The 19,239-nt window shown below is 43.8% G+C and overlaps 1 protein-coding gene across 1 annotated transcript in view; it reads left to right on the top strand.

The window, feature by feature from the left end:
- Positions 1-18,038, top strand: part of LOC137424185 (E3 ubiquitin-protein ligase Midline-1-like) — a 70,033-nt gene extending 51,995 nt beyond the window's left edge. Inside the window, exons 4-11 of the mRNA XM_078773595.1 lie at positions 6,177-6,234; positions 6,386-6,493; positions 7,918-8,102; positions 9,369-9,591; positions 9,731-9,798; positions 14,944-15,177; positions 15,498-15,534; positions 17,467-18,038. Coding sequence (XP_078629721.1) covers positions 6,177-6,234; positions 6,386-6,493; positions 7,918-8,102; positions 9,369-9,591; positions 9,731-9,798; positions 14,944-15,177; positions 15,498-15,534; positions 17,467-18,038 — 1,485 coding nt within the window. The remainder of the gene's footprint in view (positions 1-6,176; positions 6,235-6,385; positions 6,494-7,917; positions 8,103-9,368; positions 9,592-9,730; positions 9,799-14,943; positions 15,178-15,497; positions 15,535-17,466) is intronic.
- Positions 18,039-19,239: the final 1,201 nt, after the last annotated feature.

Here is a 19,239-nt window from a genome sequence, read left to right as displayed (position 1 = left end):
CAAAACCTGTCATGCAGGTTTAACTGTCACAGCGATAACAACTCTGTCGCAGGAATCCCTTTCCCAGGAAACCCCAAAGTTCACTCGTGACCCTCGTTCGCCAGCGTTTGCTCAAAACCTCAAAGCAGCTCGGCTCCTTGTCCACCTCACTGGCTCCGCCTCCTTTTCCTCTTCTTCCTCCTCCTCTTCCGGTTTCTTTTAAAACACTAATTTATTTTACCTTTTGAAAACAGATCTCCAATTCACTTAAACGATAACAATAATTGTACATGGAACCAAAAATGTTCACAGTGGATGAGAACCACAACAATGGAAGTGACGAATCCGTAAAAGAAGGCAGTGAAGTATTCAATGCTACACAATCGCAATCATTATTAGCAGCCTGTGCTTAAACAGTTACTGAAGAGAACAAATTTGGATTGCAGTTGTCACTGCAACCCTGGTCCATCGTGCACCTCACTTGCAGCCACGCTGCATCGGGATCAGGCACAGATGCACCTCAATAATGATGCAACTAGCAATCCAAATTTGTAATTGAATTCCAGTTCAATATGCCATCACTCACGATGAGTGTTGCGCTTCCATCAAGTCCGTCAACAAGGTGAAAAATCCTTTGATTGGAATGATTTGTAATTTTCTAGCAGCAGAAAACACACAAAAACCTCAGTTAAAAGCAAATCTAATCACCTGTCCACATAAACATAATTTGATTAATTCTAAACCTTTCCATGTAAATAACGTTCATTAAACGGTTACCTTTCATCAGCCTGCTCCCAATTATCAGCAAAGTCATGGAATCCATCGTTGCTTCGGATATGAAATCTTTCCTCTTCTCCAATGGCTTGATCTCTGATCATCAATTTGGATTCAGACCAGGTCATTCTACTCTGGACATGTTGCTTCTGCTGTCTCAACAATGGATGGAGGTCCTCAATGCCAAACAGGAAATCAGAGCCGTCTCCCTTGACATATCACGTGCCTTCGATACGGTCTGGCACCCAGCTCTGCTCACGAAACTCTCCTCCTATGGTATCCATGGAAATCTCCACGCATGGGTTGCGGATGGATTTCCTCTCTGGTCGTAGTCAACGTGTGGCCCTGAATGGATTTCTCTCATCTCCCCTTCCTGTTCTGGCTGGAGTTCCCCAAGGTAGTGTTCTGGGCCCTGTGCTATTTCTGGTCTTCATCAATGATCTCTCCGACTCTCTGGAAAATCCTCTCTACCTCTTTGCTGATGACTCCACTCTCTCCCACTCCATTCCTCATCCCTCAGATAGGCAGTCTGCAGCCTCCTCACTCTCTGCAGAGCTGGACAAAATCACAGACTGGTCAAACAAGTGGAACATGTGTTTGAATCCTGACAAATCTCACACTCTTACAATGTCTCTCCGAAAGGACCGACTGGACAACCCTCCAATCTACTTTCTCAACAATCCTCTCCAAGAAGTTCTGTCCCTCAAGCTTTTGGGTCTCACTATCTGCCATGATCTTTCTTGGAAAAATCACATTTCCAAGCTGGCCTCCAAAGCCAGTCGCCAACTGGGCATCCTCCGTCGTGCGAAGTCCTTCTTTGGCACACCTGAGCTCCTCACCACAAACAAGGCTTTCATCCGCAGCTCAATGGAATACTGTTCCCCCCTCTGGGCCGGTGCTCCTGCCTCATACCTATCTCGGCTTCACGCTGTTGAAACCAAAGCTTTCAGAATCATTGGAATCTCCTGCGATGTAGCCATCTCCGAGGGCCTTTCACTCACTCACCGCAGGCAGGTAGGTGGTCTTTCTGTCTTCTACCGACTCCTCTCCAGCCTTGCTCCTCCAGTTCTGTCTGTGCTCTGTCCCCCAAATATTCCTACAGGTCGCACAAGACCTGCCAGCAACCCTCTTATGGTTAAACTGCCAAAATCTAGGCTCTCTGCTTACCTTCACTCTTCAATTCTTCTTTTCTCCCGCCTCTGGAACAAACTCCCCCACTCCCTTCAATCCCACTCCTCCCTCCAGGTCTTTAAAACAGCTGTTCACCACCATCTCTTATCTTCCCCCATCCAAAACCTTGATCTTTTCTACCCCCTGCTAATTCACCCCAGATATACTTTTTTGAAATTCCAACTTTTTTCCTGGAAGTCCTTGCAGTGTCCATGTGTTTTATACCTCTCCCACCTCCCCCCAAGCCCTCTCCCTCCCACAAATCTCCCGATGTCCCTGCTCTCAAATGTTGTGTTTGTGTCCTTCCCCCTCTCTCCCCATCTTGTCTACCGCTCCCCTTATTTTGTGTTTTATGTGTCGGTTTGACTTTTTGTGTGATTCATGTTAGCTCTTTCACGAGCCTCGATCTTGTATCCAAAAAAACAAACAAAAAAAAACCTTACACTTCTATATTTTAGAACTGCATTTTGGAAAAAAATGCCCCATTTATTGCTTTTGCTTTAATCAAGGAAATACAAATAAAGAAGGTGAGAGGAGGTCAAATGTTATGCTGCTTCCTTGCTTGATGTTCAGCTTTTAAAAGGATAGATCATGGGCATTGCCCATCGGTCAGCATCCATCGGGAGGAGGAAATTCCTCCTTAGGAAATGCCCCACTGAGTGCAGTGAGAAATGCGGTGCCATTTTTTTTTTTGGAGAGTCTAATGCGTGTGTGTGTGTGTGTGTGTGTGTGTGTGTGTGTGTGTGTGTGTGTGTGTGTGTGTGTGTGTGTGTGTGTGCGTGCGCGCGCGCGCACTCCACTAGGAGCCTTAGTTCCTGTAAAAAACAAAATTAAACTAGAACGCCACTTAGTAGAGCGCATCCTCCCGCCGTGGGTTTCGTTGGAATAATACGTTTTGTTTGACATCCCCTCTCCCCAAAACAATAAATGAAAAAGAAAGTAGTCCCTAACTGTCAGAGAATTTATTTTGATATATCTCGGAATTGGGTGAGAAAAACATCATTTAAGAATAAGAATAAAAACTTTTATGCAGTAAAACAGAAAAAATCTTTCCCAAAAAAATTCCCCCAAAAAATTCCTGGATCCGGAAAAATATCCTGAGCTTCACCAAAAACTAATCAATTCTTCTTTATCCCAAGGGCAATCATCCCACCAACTTTCATCCAAATCCGTTCAAAACTTTTCCAGATATCTTGTTCACGAACACATGAACATACGAACACACACACACACGGACGGACGGACACGATTGAATGCATTACTCCCTGGCGGGAGTAATAAACCTGAAGATCGCAGAGCCAGAATCAGAATTATTTATTTGGTCTGGGAAGCCCATGCGAGGGTTTCTTCTTCTTCAGCCACTCACAACCCTGGGTGAATATGTGATCTTTTTTTTAAAAGTTGGAATTTTGCCAAATCTGTCATTTGCTTGTTAATATTGTTGTGGTTTTGCGAAGCCCGTCCCCTTACAAAGGGGGAGATTAAGCCCCTTTTTCTCCTTGGGTCTTCGAACCACGAGACTGAGTCGCCACTTCCGGGCAGACGTGGAAAAGGGTCTCGGGACAATTTCTCACGTACCTTAAGTACCCACGCCGCAGCGGAAGCGGGGATCGAGTCTCGCACGAACCACGCGTAATGGAGTACACCCGAGCGGATGGCGTACCACGTGACCCATGCTGTTACCTTGCTTATGGAACCCGATCAGAGCGATCTAATTCGTACCATGCTAAGTCAATGATGGAAGGGACGAAACGGTCGAATCAAAAGGAAGAACAGATTTATTTACTATTTACAATGGTGTGGAAGAAGAAGAGACACAGGGCAGTCGTAACTTATTCCCCAGACAATGGGCCCACTTACACACACAGGGAGATGAAGGAAGAATGTTCACGCGCCGAACGCGCCGGCTTTGGTCGCTCCAGGAACAGCTCACGCGGCGTGGCCCTCTGGCGGTCACAGCACGTATCCCGGCGAAGGCAGGCAGGCAGGCGGGAAAATCCTCGCGGCGCGTGTCTCGATAAAGGCAGGCAGGCGGGAAAATACGCGCGTCTGTGGCCCGGCACAGCTGTCTTTCACAGCGCGATTAATACAACTGAGCGCTCCGGTCTCACAACTCCGATTCGTAATTCGTCTCTTGGGCTGCGCAACTCGCCTGCACTCCTCGGGGATCTGACTCCAGCTCAACTGAGAACTCAACTCAGCGCATCCCTTCTCATAACTTGTCTGGCCTGCCCTGCACACATCTCATAACTGAACACAGCGCTTTCACTCTCATAACTGAGGTGGAGGCTCTGGGCACAGGATTATATCGTCCCGCCCTAGCCCCACTCGAATGTTCCAAACCCCGCCTTTGCCGCAGTGGTAATTCACTCCCCTCGAGCCCTGATTGGCGGCTCGCGCTTACCGTCGGCTCCTCCTCCGCCTTCCTTTGGCCTTGATCGACTTGTTCAGGCCTGCCTCGTGGTATTTCGCGCCAAAACCAAAAGCATCAAGGCATCGTAAAGGACCTAATTCTCATTATTCTACTCAACGCAAAACTAAACACAGGAAAGGTCTACGCTTACATTTACTAAGAAATAACTGAGCTTTAACCGAGGCTACATGTTGTAGTGTAACTAAACTATGAGGGGAAATTAACCTTTATTATAAAAACACAAAACCGCAACAATATACCTCAGCCATTAACAAAACTGGAATTATAATTGTATTTGAGGTTCAAATTAACCCGGGAGATGGTATCAAACGATGCCTGCAAGTCTGTACATGTGATAAATAATTAATCGTCCACAGTCGAAGACTCTTCTTCTTCACGCAATAACAACTTCTAGCTTCCAGACCGTACATCCAATGATCTTCAAATTTTGCACAATTGTTACTCTTCATGACTTCTACTACAGTATGGAGGTTCATGGCGATCAATGAAGTGGTTCAAGAGATATAAATGTTTTTATTATTTGCGTTTAATTAACGATGTCTGCCAAACCACGTGACCTATCGCAAATTCCAAAAGGACATTTTAGTAGACTGATATGCTGAACAGATCTGTGAAGTTTCCCCTCGAATGGATCACAAATGAGGGAGGAGCTAGGTTTTAAATGTTTGTGCTTAAAAACGTCATAACTCTGAAACCATGTGATGCATGACGTCATACTCGCTGACTTTTTTGTTTGTCATGGGTATGCGATTCTGCCTGCAAAGTCTGCCTCGATCTGTTCAGGCTTTTTGGAGAAAATTGGATTTTAGTGTTTTTCACTCAAAACAATATGGTGGTCGAACCACGTGACCTGTGACATCATAATTACTATAAAAATATTCTACAGACCGTGTCCCTCCGATGTTGAAAATTTGCTCTCAATTGCTCCAATTATTGCAGAGAAAATGGTTTTTAAAGGAAAACAGAAAAAAAAATTCCCGAAAAAATTCCCCCCCAAAATTCCTGCATCCGGAATAATATCCTGAGCTTCACCAAAAACTAATCAATTCTTCCTCATCCCAAGGGCAATCACCCCACAAACTTTCATCCAAATCCGTTCAGAACTTTTCCAGATATCTTGTTCACAAACACGCACACACACACACACACACACACGGACACAATCGAATGTATTACTCCCTGGCAGGAGTAACAAAACCCACTGGAATGGTTGTTCCCTTACATCTAGTTGAATATATCCACCCAAGATGAGGCAGCCGAACCAACACATAGTCAGGTTCACTGTGTATTTTCGTTGGTTTTTCTTGGAGATTTGCAAAACTATACTTTTTTGGAAACTTTATAGTATAACCAATCGGAAAAGTGATGTTTTCATTTGCATGGAAGGTTCCATGGCGGCCATCTTGGATTTTCAAAATGGCCGCGCAAAAAATTGATATTTCTCAATATCTTGGCTTCTAGATGACCTAGGGTCTTGATTTTAATAGCTAAACCTACATTTTCTGGGGCAAGGAATCCAATCGTACCAAGTAAAATAAGCTAAAATAATCATAGAGCCAAATATTATGTTGACAAATGTTTTATTCTGTAGTACAAAGAAGATAACCTGCATGGAGAGTTGTGAATTTCAGGAATAGGTAACCTCAAGCATTAATTTTAGGGCAACCTCTTGGATGCTATGTACCTGGACTTCAGCTAAAAATCAGCTTGAATATCATGGCGTAGGAGAACACATCAGATCAAGTATTTATATAGGGACTAATCGATTACAGCGTCTCTGACAATAAACACGTTTACACATCGTCATCACTCTCATCAGACAACATCACATCGTGGGAGTCCTCATCGTTCTGGCACTGGGTGCTGCACTGACAGAGGTCTGTGCATGTTAAGTTCTTTGATCTGCAAGAACATCTGGAAGATGAACAGTCTGCCTTGCATTGACATCTAACCATCTCGATGATGGCCTTGGGGGCTGGGAGGACCTCAGTTGTGGTGGGCTTGACCTGACCATCTGTGTCCTTGTAGAAGCCACTTTTCAGTGGATCCAGGAACTCCTGCTCAGGGATACTTGCCTGACCCCATACTCTGGCCTGGATGTGGACTCTGAGGATGTGCTGCTTGAGAGCCCCAAGGGTAGGAGGAAGTTTGTCACTTTCTGCCATGTGCTTACAGAAGAGATGCCATCGTAGCTCTGGGATTGTCTCGATGTGAATGCCCTTTGGTGAGTATGCAGCACATACAAATGTAGATAATGTAGAGAGCATATCTTCAGTCACCTCAGTGGCATCTTCTAGCATCTGCAGAGCCTTGATGACATATCGATGACATTTGATGTAGACTTGCAGCCATGTTGCCTTGCCTATTCTAGAGAATCTCTCAGTATTGTCTGCCCCCGTGAATGCATGGAAGGCGGGCAAAGCCTTCGCTCTTTCGGGACCTAGAGCTGTCCATATTGGCTCTACTTGGACAACTCCAGATGTCATCGAAATTGATGTGTTTCTCAGCAAGAGGTCATAATTTGCTATGACCAGCACTAGTACGTCTGTGTCTGGAGAGAAGAACATCAACTCTGCATCACGTGGGTTCCAATGTGATGCCAGCACTGCCTGTTGGATCATCAGTGTGTCTGCTTCTTCGTGATTGTTGTCCTGAAAGAGGAGCTCGCTGTTGCTCCTAGTGCGTCCTGAAGCAGATGTGATGACCAGCTTTGACGAGTCTATGTTGCACTCAAGGGTTTTTGCTGCCAGATACTCGGTCAGATCAGCCTTTGTTTTGTCATGGGAAAGGAACCGGCTCATTGGAATGTGTTTGATGTTGGTGTCATCTCTGACCTGATATTTGATTGGATCCTTTCCTTGCCTCCTTTTCTCCCTTGTGGTACTCTTCAGGGAGTCAGCCTTGTAGGTATCGAACACGAGAATAATCTCGTCATATTCTCTGGTTAGAGACATCAGTCTCCCATTGAAGCAGTCACTGAGATCTTTGACTGTCACTAAGGTGGCTGGTTTCTTGGTGAGCTTCTGCACAACCACCATCCCGTCCACCACTGCAATTTTCCGACATGCATGAGGAGGTTCACTGGATGTGAAGTCCATGGTTTCTACATCTGCTGCATCTGGGTGCAGAGCACTTGCAGCTTGCAGTAGCTGCTGATCATCATGGGGGGTTCTGCTTGTGGCAACTTCCCCAGGAGGTGGATTAACTTTGATTTGTCAGTACATGGCAGCATTGCCCCATTTGGAGCGAAGAGTGCTCTCGGTGTCAAAGTGAACTCATAGTTCCCAATTGCATGTTTCTGGTCGATGTCTCGGTTTGACCTGGCCAGGACCATCAGCCATCCATAGAGATCCTTGGTCTCTCTCAGATCTACAGTCTTGTCTCGGAGTTTCACAGTGGCTTTCCTGTTCCCCGACATGAACATTTTGTTGTTGTGTTTTTTCACTGGTGCCCAGAGGCTGGTGTCCCCATTGATTCTCTCTGACACATAGTCTTCATAGAGCTGCTGACCAGTGACATCAATGTTCAAGATTGATGGAACATACTCCTGTGGGATGTAGGCATGTGTGATCAGATTGTGCAACTGGTCACCTTCTGTGGCAAATGGATTGCCATGACTGAGTATGGCAGCCTTGATTTTGTCGATTGCATCATGGTCCTTCTTGACTGCACTTGGTCCCAGGTCATGATGCTCTGTGACCTTCCCAGCTTCCATATGAAACTGACCCTTGAATTCTCTCGACAGGCATGATAGTTCTGGTGTGGCCATGAAGAATCTCTGTCTAGCATTGGCATTGTTAGAGATGCCAATCAGTCCAGAGCGAACCCTCATCAGTTTGTTGATATGTTCGCATGCGTGGTCTGCACCAATCGATACAAAGGGAATCTCGTTCTTGGTGACTGATATGTTGCCTGCTGCAAGTTCCCTCCAGGTGTCTGGGTGGTTGGTTCTCAGGTCATACATGTCTGCGATGTAGCGGGGCCAGAGCCGCTTGTACTTGATGCGGTCGAAGGCAAAGAATAGCTTGCTCAGTGCTTCTCCAGCTTCGAGATGCAGCACCAGATCACCATTCCGAGATGCTGCCACGAAGAACAGGATCGTCTCGACTCGGTGTAGGTAGTTCATCATGGATTTGAACATGGCGTTCTTGGATCTCTGTTCCTCCCAGTCCTGGAATGTCTTCACCACATCAGCAGTGGCAAAGGCCTGAAGGAGGTTGCAGTTAGCTTGTTTCACTGATTCGGCCTTCATGGATTTGTTCCCCTCACGGCAGGCAGTTTCTACTTCTTCTGTGGCAACCAAACAAACGTCTTTCAGTTGTGGATTGTCTCTGAAGAACTCCTCCAGTGCCATCTCATACAGTGCTACATATGAATAGATGTGAGCACGGAGAGCGCGCTTGTAATGCGTGCATTTCAGGATTTGCCTGGTCGTGGCAGAACCATAGACATCACCCTCCATCCAGGCGTCATCGAAACCTGAGTTCTCCATGGAGGTTCCGATAGCCCTCAGAGCAGCCATCACGACATGCAGTTCACCCAGTCTGGGAACAACTGTGCGTTTCAAGTCAGGTCTGGCATCTAGTAGCTGCACCACTTTCTCGTACAGAGCCATGTCAAATGAAATGACAGTAGGATGATCTTTACCAACTGCCAGTCTTCTCAGCTGACTTGCTTGCATGATCACAGTCAGTAGTGTTGACCACTCATGTGCCACCTCTGGGAGTAGTGGTAAGGCTCCAACCTGAGTTACCGACTGGCCTACAGACAGCAGCGAGTTGTAGCCTGCCCAGCCAGGAATCTTGCTCGAATGTCCTCCGTCTTGCATCCTTGATACAGCAGAAGCGACCAGCCATCCCAGGTGTGTCAGCTGATATGATCCTGAGACTCCAACCTTGTTGATGATGAACTCCTCTGTCCTCTTGGTTACTTGTGGTTTTGGCTTGTCACAGTACAGCATGTCCACATGGTATGGAGTGACTGATAGACTCTGTGCTTCACCTATGATCAGAGGTGGTGCAATCTGCTCTCCCGGAACATCAGCTTTCTGGTACACTGCAGTGATAGTTCCATGAGTGGTTCCTTTCCCATCAGCAGTGTCCTCAGCAAAGTCCGTGTTGTCAGCAGCAAAGAACACGAAGGTGCCCTTCTTCAGGAATGGTGGCACATACAGGCCTTGGAACTGTCTAGTGTTTTCTACGACAGCATTGGCAAGAGCAGTTTCGAGGAGCAGGGTGCGACCATGTGAGACACAGTGTCCCTGTGCATTGAGAAGACCCATCAGCATTTTGCTTCGTGTATCATGGTGCACAGTCAGTGCCAGTCCCAGAACTTGGGGGTTTTCTCTTGCATGTTGTGGCCTGAATGTTGCAGAATCACTGCTTGGATTGTACTTCACCTGTCTGGAGGACTTGAATCCATACATGATGTTTTGGCTCAATGTGAGTGCCGTTCTGTCAACAATACTGGTCTTCGCTTCGGTCTCCAGCTCATCCACGGGCCCCACCATGATCCAGCGGATCATGGTGTATAGTTCAGCTGGAACATCATCGATGTTGCTAGACACTGGTATGGCACATTCTGGCTTGTCCTTCTTTGTGAAGTCTGCAATGCTCTTGCGTATCACCTGTGCTGATTTGTAGATGGCCTTCATGTTCTTCACGTCATCCTCTTCACTTGTGATAGCAGCATGGACCATGTCTTCCTCACATGCGTCTGGAGAGTAGAGGACGGCTGATTTCCTTCGATTCTTCTGTAGAACAGACTTAACGGTGGGCAGCTCAGTGAGGATCATTTCCTTCAGCCAGCGTCTAGTGAATGCAGGGTAATGGTGGTCAAGGCCTTCTGCACCAAGCATGTTGACATAGGTGGTTTCAATATCGTCCATTGAGAGGTAAGCTTGGTTTTGAGTTTGAAAATCGATGAGGTTGATCAGCTCAATCAGACTTGCCCTTTGCAGCAAGTGCTCTTTGTCTGTACTTCTGGTAGTTTCATCTCGCACAACGTGGAACACATGTCTTGTCCAACATGGCTTGTGGTACCTCACGTCTATTGCGTTTGCATCAGTGGGTGAGATAGATGTGTTCAGCCTTGTTTTCAATGATGCATCGTCAGACATCTCCACAGCTTTTCTCAGTTGTTTACCAGCATTTTCAGTCCGAACTGTGAACAACTGCTGGTCATCATCCGTCTGACAGAAGAAGCACTGGTCCTTATCCAGTGGCACAGTGCAGGACCGTGTAAACGGCAATGAACATAATGAAGAACCAGAAGTTGGTGGACCTGATTCATCCATCTCTGTGCTTCCTCTCTTCTGTCCACGTTTCTTTGGAATATATGACCCAGTAGACAGTTCATGATCTCTGCGGTCCCTTGCACGTTGTATCAGTTCTGTGTTTGTTGCACTGGCGTAGCAAGTGCGGTGCCAAACAGCCTTCTCTTGGCACAGTGTTTCTTTTGTGCTGTCTTTCAGTCGTATTTGCACTTGAACAAAGTTGCCATCTTTCAAGCTGGCTCTCTCTCTTATCACCCCCAAGAGACTATTGCAGGAGTCTATTCTGGGGTGTAACACCAAGGCTCCTTTCCCAGGATCACCAGACTGGCACAGCAAGCATAGCTCCCAGTTCATGGATTCCTCACACACGTGTTGACCAAGCTCACGTACCTCACTCATGATGGATTAGGACCTGCAAATACACAAAATCAAAACTACAGCTAGAAGGGTCATATGCAAATTATAAGAGTCGCGAAATTCTTCCACGAGAATCTAAATGGATTCTCGCACAGTGTCGCAAACGTCTAGGCCTGGTACCAGATATTCTGCCACTTGTTTCATTGATTTATTTGCTAGCTGTACCATTACATGGGTCTCAACAAATGTATATATTCATTACTGTGTGGGAGCATGAACCTACGCCAAAGACCAATGTCAGGCATAGGACCACGTGGCTAAACTTGCGACAATCCAAAATGCCACAATTATTGACAATGGGCAAAACATACAGTACTCTGGTCCTCGCTGGACCAGTTGCAACGGTAGTTGTCACTACACTCACTAGGTGGCACTGCAATCACATTACTGCACATCTTATGATTAGTGTGGAGTTTATAATAGGACCAGGCATCATAATAGTGATGTAACAAGTGTAATGGTCTAATGGACAGTGGAAACATGATACATGTATATCAAACTATGGAAAAAATTGTAGGACAAAAGGCATAACTGACCGTAACTGGTCTAGGGATGGGTATATGCCATTTTACTTGGTACGATTGGATTCCTTGCCCCTGAAAATGTAGGTTTAGCTGTTAAAATCAAGACCCTAGGTATTCTAGAAGCCGAGCTATTGAGAAATATCAATTTTTAGCGCGGCCATTTTGAAAATCCAAGATGGCCGCCATGGAACCTTCCGTGCAAATAAAAACATCACTTTTCCGATTAGTTATACAATAAACTTTCCAGAAATGTATAGTTTTGCAAATCTCCAAAGAAAACCAACGAACTTAACAATCTGAACATAGTGAACCTGACTAACACAGCATCTAAAAAATTGTTATTGCTTTTTGTTAGTAGAAGGAATGGAGAGGGAGAAAAAAATCAAGGTAGAGGAAGGACCAAATGGCACGGGAAGGCAAAATGGTGATTTAAGGGGGCAAGAACATAAGATGTTAATGGAATGCACATTCAGTACATCACGCACAGCTCGGCAACGGCACAAGTACAAGCATCCCCACTCCAAGAACCACTCATTCATCCCATACCTGACACATGTCCCACCTTCCATGCCCTGCACAGTCATGTGCCCATGTATTTTTAGCACTTGTCGGTACGGATTTTATCAAAAAAAAATTCATCTGATTAAGCCTCCTTACTTCCACTACTCCCTTCCTGGAAAGCTCTTCCACATGCTAACTATTGTCTGAGTAAAAGCAAAATTATCATGTCTCCGTTTTTGTTAATCTTCAAACAATGCCATGACCTTGCTCGAGCCACGATGACCACCTCAAAAAACTACTTACTTCTCTTCTGTTATTCTGTTTGATCATGTTAAAAACTGCAATCATACTCCAGGGTAATCCTCTCTTATTTAAGGGAGCAATCCAGTCTTTTTGGGAGGGGGATACAGAGTCGAGGCTCATGTAAGAGCGAACACATTGAACATGAGAACATGCAGACACATAAAACATGCAATGAAGGGAGGGGGAGAGAGAGGGAAGCACACAAGCACAACAACAGCAGAGAACATGGACGTCAGTGGATCTGTGGAAGGGGGAGGGCTGGGGTAGGAGGGAGGGGTACACCGTCTTCTCCAACCATTTCTAACAACTAAGACTTGAGAACTCTGGAATCATTTATCATAACCCTGCAGCGAAGTTTCTCGAAGGCAGCAATAAATTTCCTTGGACCATGTGACCATAATTGAGTTGGCTTGTTTCGCATTCTCACCTGAACCAATGGGTGGAACCCAGCTCATGCTCAGAACCAAACTTCGAATCCCATATATGTGTTTGTTCATTGTCTGCTAATGTCCTTGTAAGTCACATTAAAGTCCACTGATGTCCGTCTATTACACTGCCAAAATTAATTTTCTTCGTCAGGAAATATTTTCTTCAAATAAGAAACGTTTCCTTGAACAAGAAAACCATGAGAAAATGTTCTTATGGATAGAAAACTTTTTTTCCCACAGACACTTTTTAGAAGTCCTTTTGGAACCAATTCCTTGTTTGTAAAATATTCTGTTGCTTTTCTGAAGGAGGAAAAATATTGTTGTTTGTTTATGAAAAACAAACTGTTTTATCAATGGGAAACAAAACATAAACTGTTCAGCCTGGATTTTTGTAACTGGACTTTTTCACTGGACTGGATTTTTTTGGACTGGATTTTTTTGGAGTGGACGTTTTTGCACTGGACGTTTTTGTCACTGGACTTTTTTGGACTGGACTTTTTCACTGGGCTGGACCTTTTTGGACTGGATTGTTTTGGACTGGACTTTTTTGGACTGGACTTTTTTGGACTGGACTTTTTTGGACTGGACTTTTTTGGACTGGACTTTTTTGGACTGGACTTTTTTGGACTGGACTTTTTTGGACTGGACTTATTTGGACTGGACGTTTTTGGACTGGATTGTTTTGGACTGGACGTTTTTGGACTGGACTTTTTTGGACTGGACTTTTTTGGAGTGGACGTTTTTTGACTGGACGTTTTTGCACTGGACGTTTTTGTCACTGGACTTTTTTGGACTGGACTTTTTCACTGGGCTGGACCTTTTTGGACTGGATTGTTTTGGACTGGACTTTTTTGGACTGGACTTTTTTGGACTGGACTTTTTTGGACTGGACTTTTTTGGACTGGACTTTTTTGGACTGGACTTTTTTGGACTGGACTTTTTTGGACTGGACTTATTTGGACTGGACGTTTTTGGACTGGATTGTTTTGGACTGGACTTTTTTGGACTGGACTTTTTTGGACTGGACTTATTTGGACTGGACGTTTTTGGACTGGATTGTTTTGGACTGGACTTTTTTGGACTGGACTTTTTTGGACTGGACTTATTTGGACTGGACTTATTTGCACTGGACTTTTGACTGAATTGGAGGTATGTGCTCTACTGAGTGCCATTCTCATTGTAAATTTGCTAAGTTCGGTTTTCGTTTTATAAATTTTCATGATTTTTCAATTAACAATTAGGTTAGTTTTGTTAAACCTTTTGAATAGCAGTAGTTCTCACAGTTTTTATTTTTGATGTTAATTTCGGAGTTTATGTTTTCATCCATCCTTGTTTGTCTGGGTCTGTTTGTCTGTGAGCACAGTATCTCAAAATGGTATGGACGGATTCGGAGGAAATTTGGTCGGCAGGTTTGAGTGTGTGACGAGGATGAAATGATTAGATCTTGGTGAAGATCCGGATCCAGATACTAGAATTCTTTAAAGGATTTGTCACCATTGAGAGATAAGGCCAAACACGATACATAGCACAATATCTCAAAGTTATGGATGGATTCGGACGAAACTTGGTAAATAGGTTCGGTGTGTGACAAGGCCAAGTCGATTAGATTTTGGTGAAGATCCGATTGCGGCCTATCAATGGGATACAAAATGTAAACTGTTCAGTCTGGCAGAGGTATGCGCTCCACCGAGTGCAGTTCGAGTTATGCATTTGTCTTATCGATTATTTCTTATAAAACAAATATTCTTAGTCTTCGGACTTTTTATTTGTTTTTTGACAATAAAAGCAAAATAATTATCAATTTATAGTGTTTCCACTGCACGACTTCCAGTGACGAAAACAAAATGCCCCTCATGACGCAACCTAAAATTTGATTTCTATTTATTGCTTCCTGATTGTGTAAATTTATTTTTTAAAGTTGTTTTGAGGTTTAAAATTGTGCAAATTTCTTCTTTAAAGTTGTTTTGAGTTTTCAAATTGTGAAAAATTATTTCTGATAATATAATTTTCCTTTTGAAATTTTTGTTTCATTTACATTTGCAAAACAGAAAAAATAACATGCCAATAATTTTACGTTGTGTCTGAACGTTGTGTCTATATGCACTGCATTTCAGTATCTGTCTTTATTTTCCAAAACAGAAAGCTGCGGAGGAGGCACAAAAGGATTTGGAAGGCCGATACAAGCACCTGTTGGAATTGCTTCATGAGGATGAACAGAATGCACGGTGCTTGGTGCAAGCTGAAGAAGGGCTCGCTAGGGCTGCTGCTGGCCGTCAGATCAAGCGTTGGTTGGCCCGCCGAGAAGATCTGCAATCCCTTGCAGCTGTCTTGGACCGACTACTCTCTGTCAGTGACATCTATGAAGTACTGAAGGTTGGTTTCTTGCTAAGACAATGGGTTTTATTAACTAAAAGGTGATGAGTATGTTTACCAACTTGGGCAAAGAAGTGTGGCTGAACTCTAACTTCGTCAAAGCCAAAAAAGGTAATGGATGCGGACGAACACGAGCCTTCAGATTAAGTATTATTTCAGAAATTGCCAGTGTCAAAAGGACAGCATCCATAGTGGTGTAAATATGCCGATTATTGGTGAGAGTAACCAATCACATGGTGACCAAGCAATGAGGAAATTCCAGCATCCCTAGAAATGCAAAGATTAAATTGACTTGTCAATCTGCTGGTGCACCTTAACAGCCAGCAGCATTTCGACTGCTAATTATTAACAAGAAAGGTAAGATGAACAATTTTGTCCAATAAGTGATCAACAAGGTTTAAACTTTGCAATACGTAACCAGACTTCGTGTGGTAACGATAAGAGCATCCACTCCTGTGGAGTTTTTTAAATATAAAAAAAATGTTTTTTTTGCGTAAAACACTCCCCAGAGCACCCCGCAAGTTCACTGATGAACCTCTGAAAGTTTGACGAATATCCATCTACCCAGCACAACACACATACAGACAGACAAGACAGACCGAAAAACATCTCTCTTATAGTATAAATAAAATCTGCTGCCTTCTATAATCTTAAAAATATACTTAGTTCCTTGTTAAAATACTTAGTTCCTTATTCCGACAAATTCTGATCTTATTCCAACTTATTCAATCGCTCCCAAAAAAACAACAACCTGAGTTACGTGCAAGAAGAAAAACAGAAAAAGCATGCCGACTGCTGACAATACAAACACCTCACTGCACCGACAAACGCGGGGACAGGAATTCTGTACTGTAAATGTAGGAGCTGGTAATACCCTCTCCCACCTAGAGGTGGTGCTACAATATACACATTTACATCGAGAATTTGCATTCCCCCCGACCCGCCTCCCCCAATGCCAATGCCAAAGATAAAAACACTCCTATACACTAATTGAGGTCATTCTGATCCTATGTAGCAAAGTCTGGATGTAATCGGCCCAGAACTGCAGGATGAGTAGCGTGGCAAAAGAACAAACACTGGTTCGTGAATTTTAGTAAGGAAACCCTGATGGTGCTTGTATTAACCCTGATAAGGATAAATACATCTCATTTACATTTAAGTACTTTTTGGCTTCAATTGTGCTTCACATATTGCACCACAATAGCCTGGTGTTGGCTTAGCGGTTAGGGTGCTGGCTTGGGATCCCAGGATCCTGTGTTCAAATCCTGGTCAATCGCTGAATTAACACCAGGGTGGTTGACTCAACCTCTCATCCTTCCAAGGTCGGCAAATTGAGTACCAGCTTGTTGGGTTGAATGATCCTGGTGTGTACCACGATTTAGAATAGGCACACCGTATCTCTGCGCATCGTAAGAGGCGATTAAAGGTTGGCGTCAGGAAGGGCATCCGGCCATAAAGACATTGCCTCAAAAAGGGAACCATGATTGTCATGGAACCTGCAAGGCTAACCCCAACTCCAGCGGGGAAAAAATGGCCTTAAAACGATCATTCATTCATTCATTCATATTGCACCAAATGAGACATTGCAACGTGGTTTCCTCTTGGCACTTGGTTTGCCGCCACTGAAAACAAATACCTGGGAGCTTCTGTAGGTCCAAAAGAGCAATTGCAAATAATAATTTGGAATTTGATTTGAAAACAAGTGGGTATTAAGCATTACAATATGCTGCCCGGATGGAATGAATCTGCAAGTGATTTATTGAGAACTATCTGATCATCATTCAACCAAACCCGAACTCGGGAAGGAAGTGTTATTATTCAAATAACATAAATCGACTAACTGTCTCTTATTTTTTCCCAGAATGTCAGATCTACAGATACCAGGTAAGGCAATTACTTCCACTAATATTTTTGATTTGACACAATATCATGAGAAATGGAGATAAAGCATGCCATATAAAAACACAAGAGCTGTTAGTCCATTGACAGTATCTCCCAAAGTGATGCTGAGTTCTAGTTCTTGTCCATAGGGTACGGAAGGTGTTAGAGGGACCACTTCCTGTGCTAGAACCAGTGACCTTAAGTACACCACGAATCGCAAGTCTATGCAGTCAAGCTGAAGATCTAGAATGTAACTTGGCTCAATTCCTACCTCGACAGTGGACAAGTGAGAAACTAAACGTTAATCATATTTACAAATTTTGAAAACCTTAATTGAGAAATTTTTGAATTATGAAATTGGAGCTCTTATTTTATATTTAATTTTTTTAATTTTCCTTTGTGGGACAGACTTCTGCAATGTGACATTGGACCCTCATACAGCACACCCTTGTTTGGAGATATCAGCAGACCTGCAGAGTGTTTCATGGAGCCGCCGGTCTGTACATGGCCCAAGTGAGAGTGCTGACCGGTATGACACTCGTTACAACGTCCTAGGGCAACAGTTATTCACTGCTGGAACTCATTACTGGGAGGTAGCTGTGGGCAGCAAGAGCTATTGGGTGGTGGGACTTGCTACCAGATCAGCACCCCGCAAGGGAGCGCTTGATCCAGAAGCTACTGACCTGGGTATGAACAAGGAGTCCTGGGCTCTTTTTCATTGCGGTGATATCTATACAGCATGCCATGACCGACAAAGTGTTCCTGTCACCATACAGGCTCCTTTGAGAAAACTTGGGATCTTGCTTGATTATTTTGCAGGCCAAATCCAGTTCTATGATGCTGATAGGAAGGCAATACTTCATACCTTTTGTGGAACTTTTTCTCAAGCCCTCTCCCCAGCTTTGAACCCCTGTGCTAATCGTGATGATACCAATGAAGACCCACTTGTGCTGGTGCACCTTGTGAAGGAAGGTAGATAATGTTTCATTCAAACTGCTATTTCCAGTCTTGGTTGCAATAATGAAACGCCCAATCTTACTGCTCACATAATTAAATATTGGAGGCATAGAATTGCAGAACAGTCACTTAAAATAACACAATGAGATGCTCTGTTAGTTGCAGACGTACACTATTCACACCTTTTCCTTGAGCTAACATTTTATACACAAATAAAGTAAATCTTGAGTTATCTATCACTAGCATTGCAGTGATGCTGTTCTGAGATGTTATTGCTTGCCTGCAAAATTGCAAATTATTTGCGGTGTAATTTCAGCAGGTTAGAAAGATTGTTATAATGATGCAATTGCATGACATTTGATTGTTGTTTTGCTAACAGTAGATACATTGTATTGTAAATCCTCAATATTTGCGAGTTTCAGGTGTTCGCAAAGTGATTAAAAAAAAAAAAAAATGTATATATATACTCGTATATATATACATATGTTATTTATATATATATATATATACGAGATTATATATATATATATATATATATATATATATATATATATATATATATATATATATATATATATATATATATATATATATATGTATATATAAAGCAGTAAAGTATGTTTGTTTGTTTGTTTGTCCTCTTATAACTCGAGAACTACTCATCGCAGAGAAAAACCAAAGGCATATTCGGAATCAGTACGTCTCAGAGCAACTACAGCACACCTTAAATTTTAAAAAGACTTCGGGTTTTAAAATTAGCGTATTAGCGCAGAAGCGCTAGCAGAAGAGGGAGGGAATCGAAGGGAGGGAGCGCAGCGCTCCCTCTAGCGCTTCACAGCGCCAGCGCTTCTGTTAGCGTAATTAGCGTATTTCGGAACGTTAATTTTTCAACTTCATTATTCGGAATCAGTACGTCCCAGAGAAACTTCGTAATGTTAATTTTTCAACTTCATCCGATTGACATGGGACCAACGGCATGTGACAGAGAGTGAAACATACATGCTACATTTATTTGATGACAATGAGTTCCGACTTCCGGGTTCGTGCCGCCAACCCTGTTAGGCGCCTCTTGCGGCACACAGGGAATTACCAGTGAACTGGTACTCAATTTGCCGACCTCGGTAGGATGACAGGCTGAGTCAACCCCCCTGGTGTTAAGGGGGAGGAGGAGGGGAGGGGGTTAGAGGAGGGGAGGGGGGGAGAGGGAGGGGGAAAGGGGGGAGG

This window comes from Myxine glutinosa, chromosome 3 (assembly GCF_964187855.1).
Source record: "Myxine glutinosa chromosome 3, kmMyxGlut1.1, whole genome shotgun sequence".
NCBI lineage: Eukaryota > Metazoa > Chordata > Myxini > Myxiniformes > Myxinidae > Myxine > Myxine glutinosa.
This window is presented reverse-complemented; position numbering and strand designations above follow the sequence as displayed.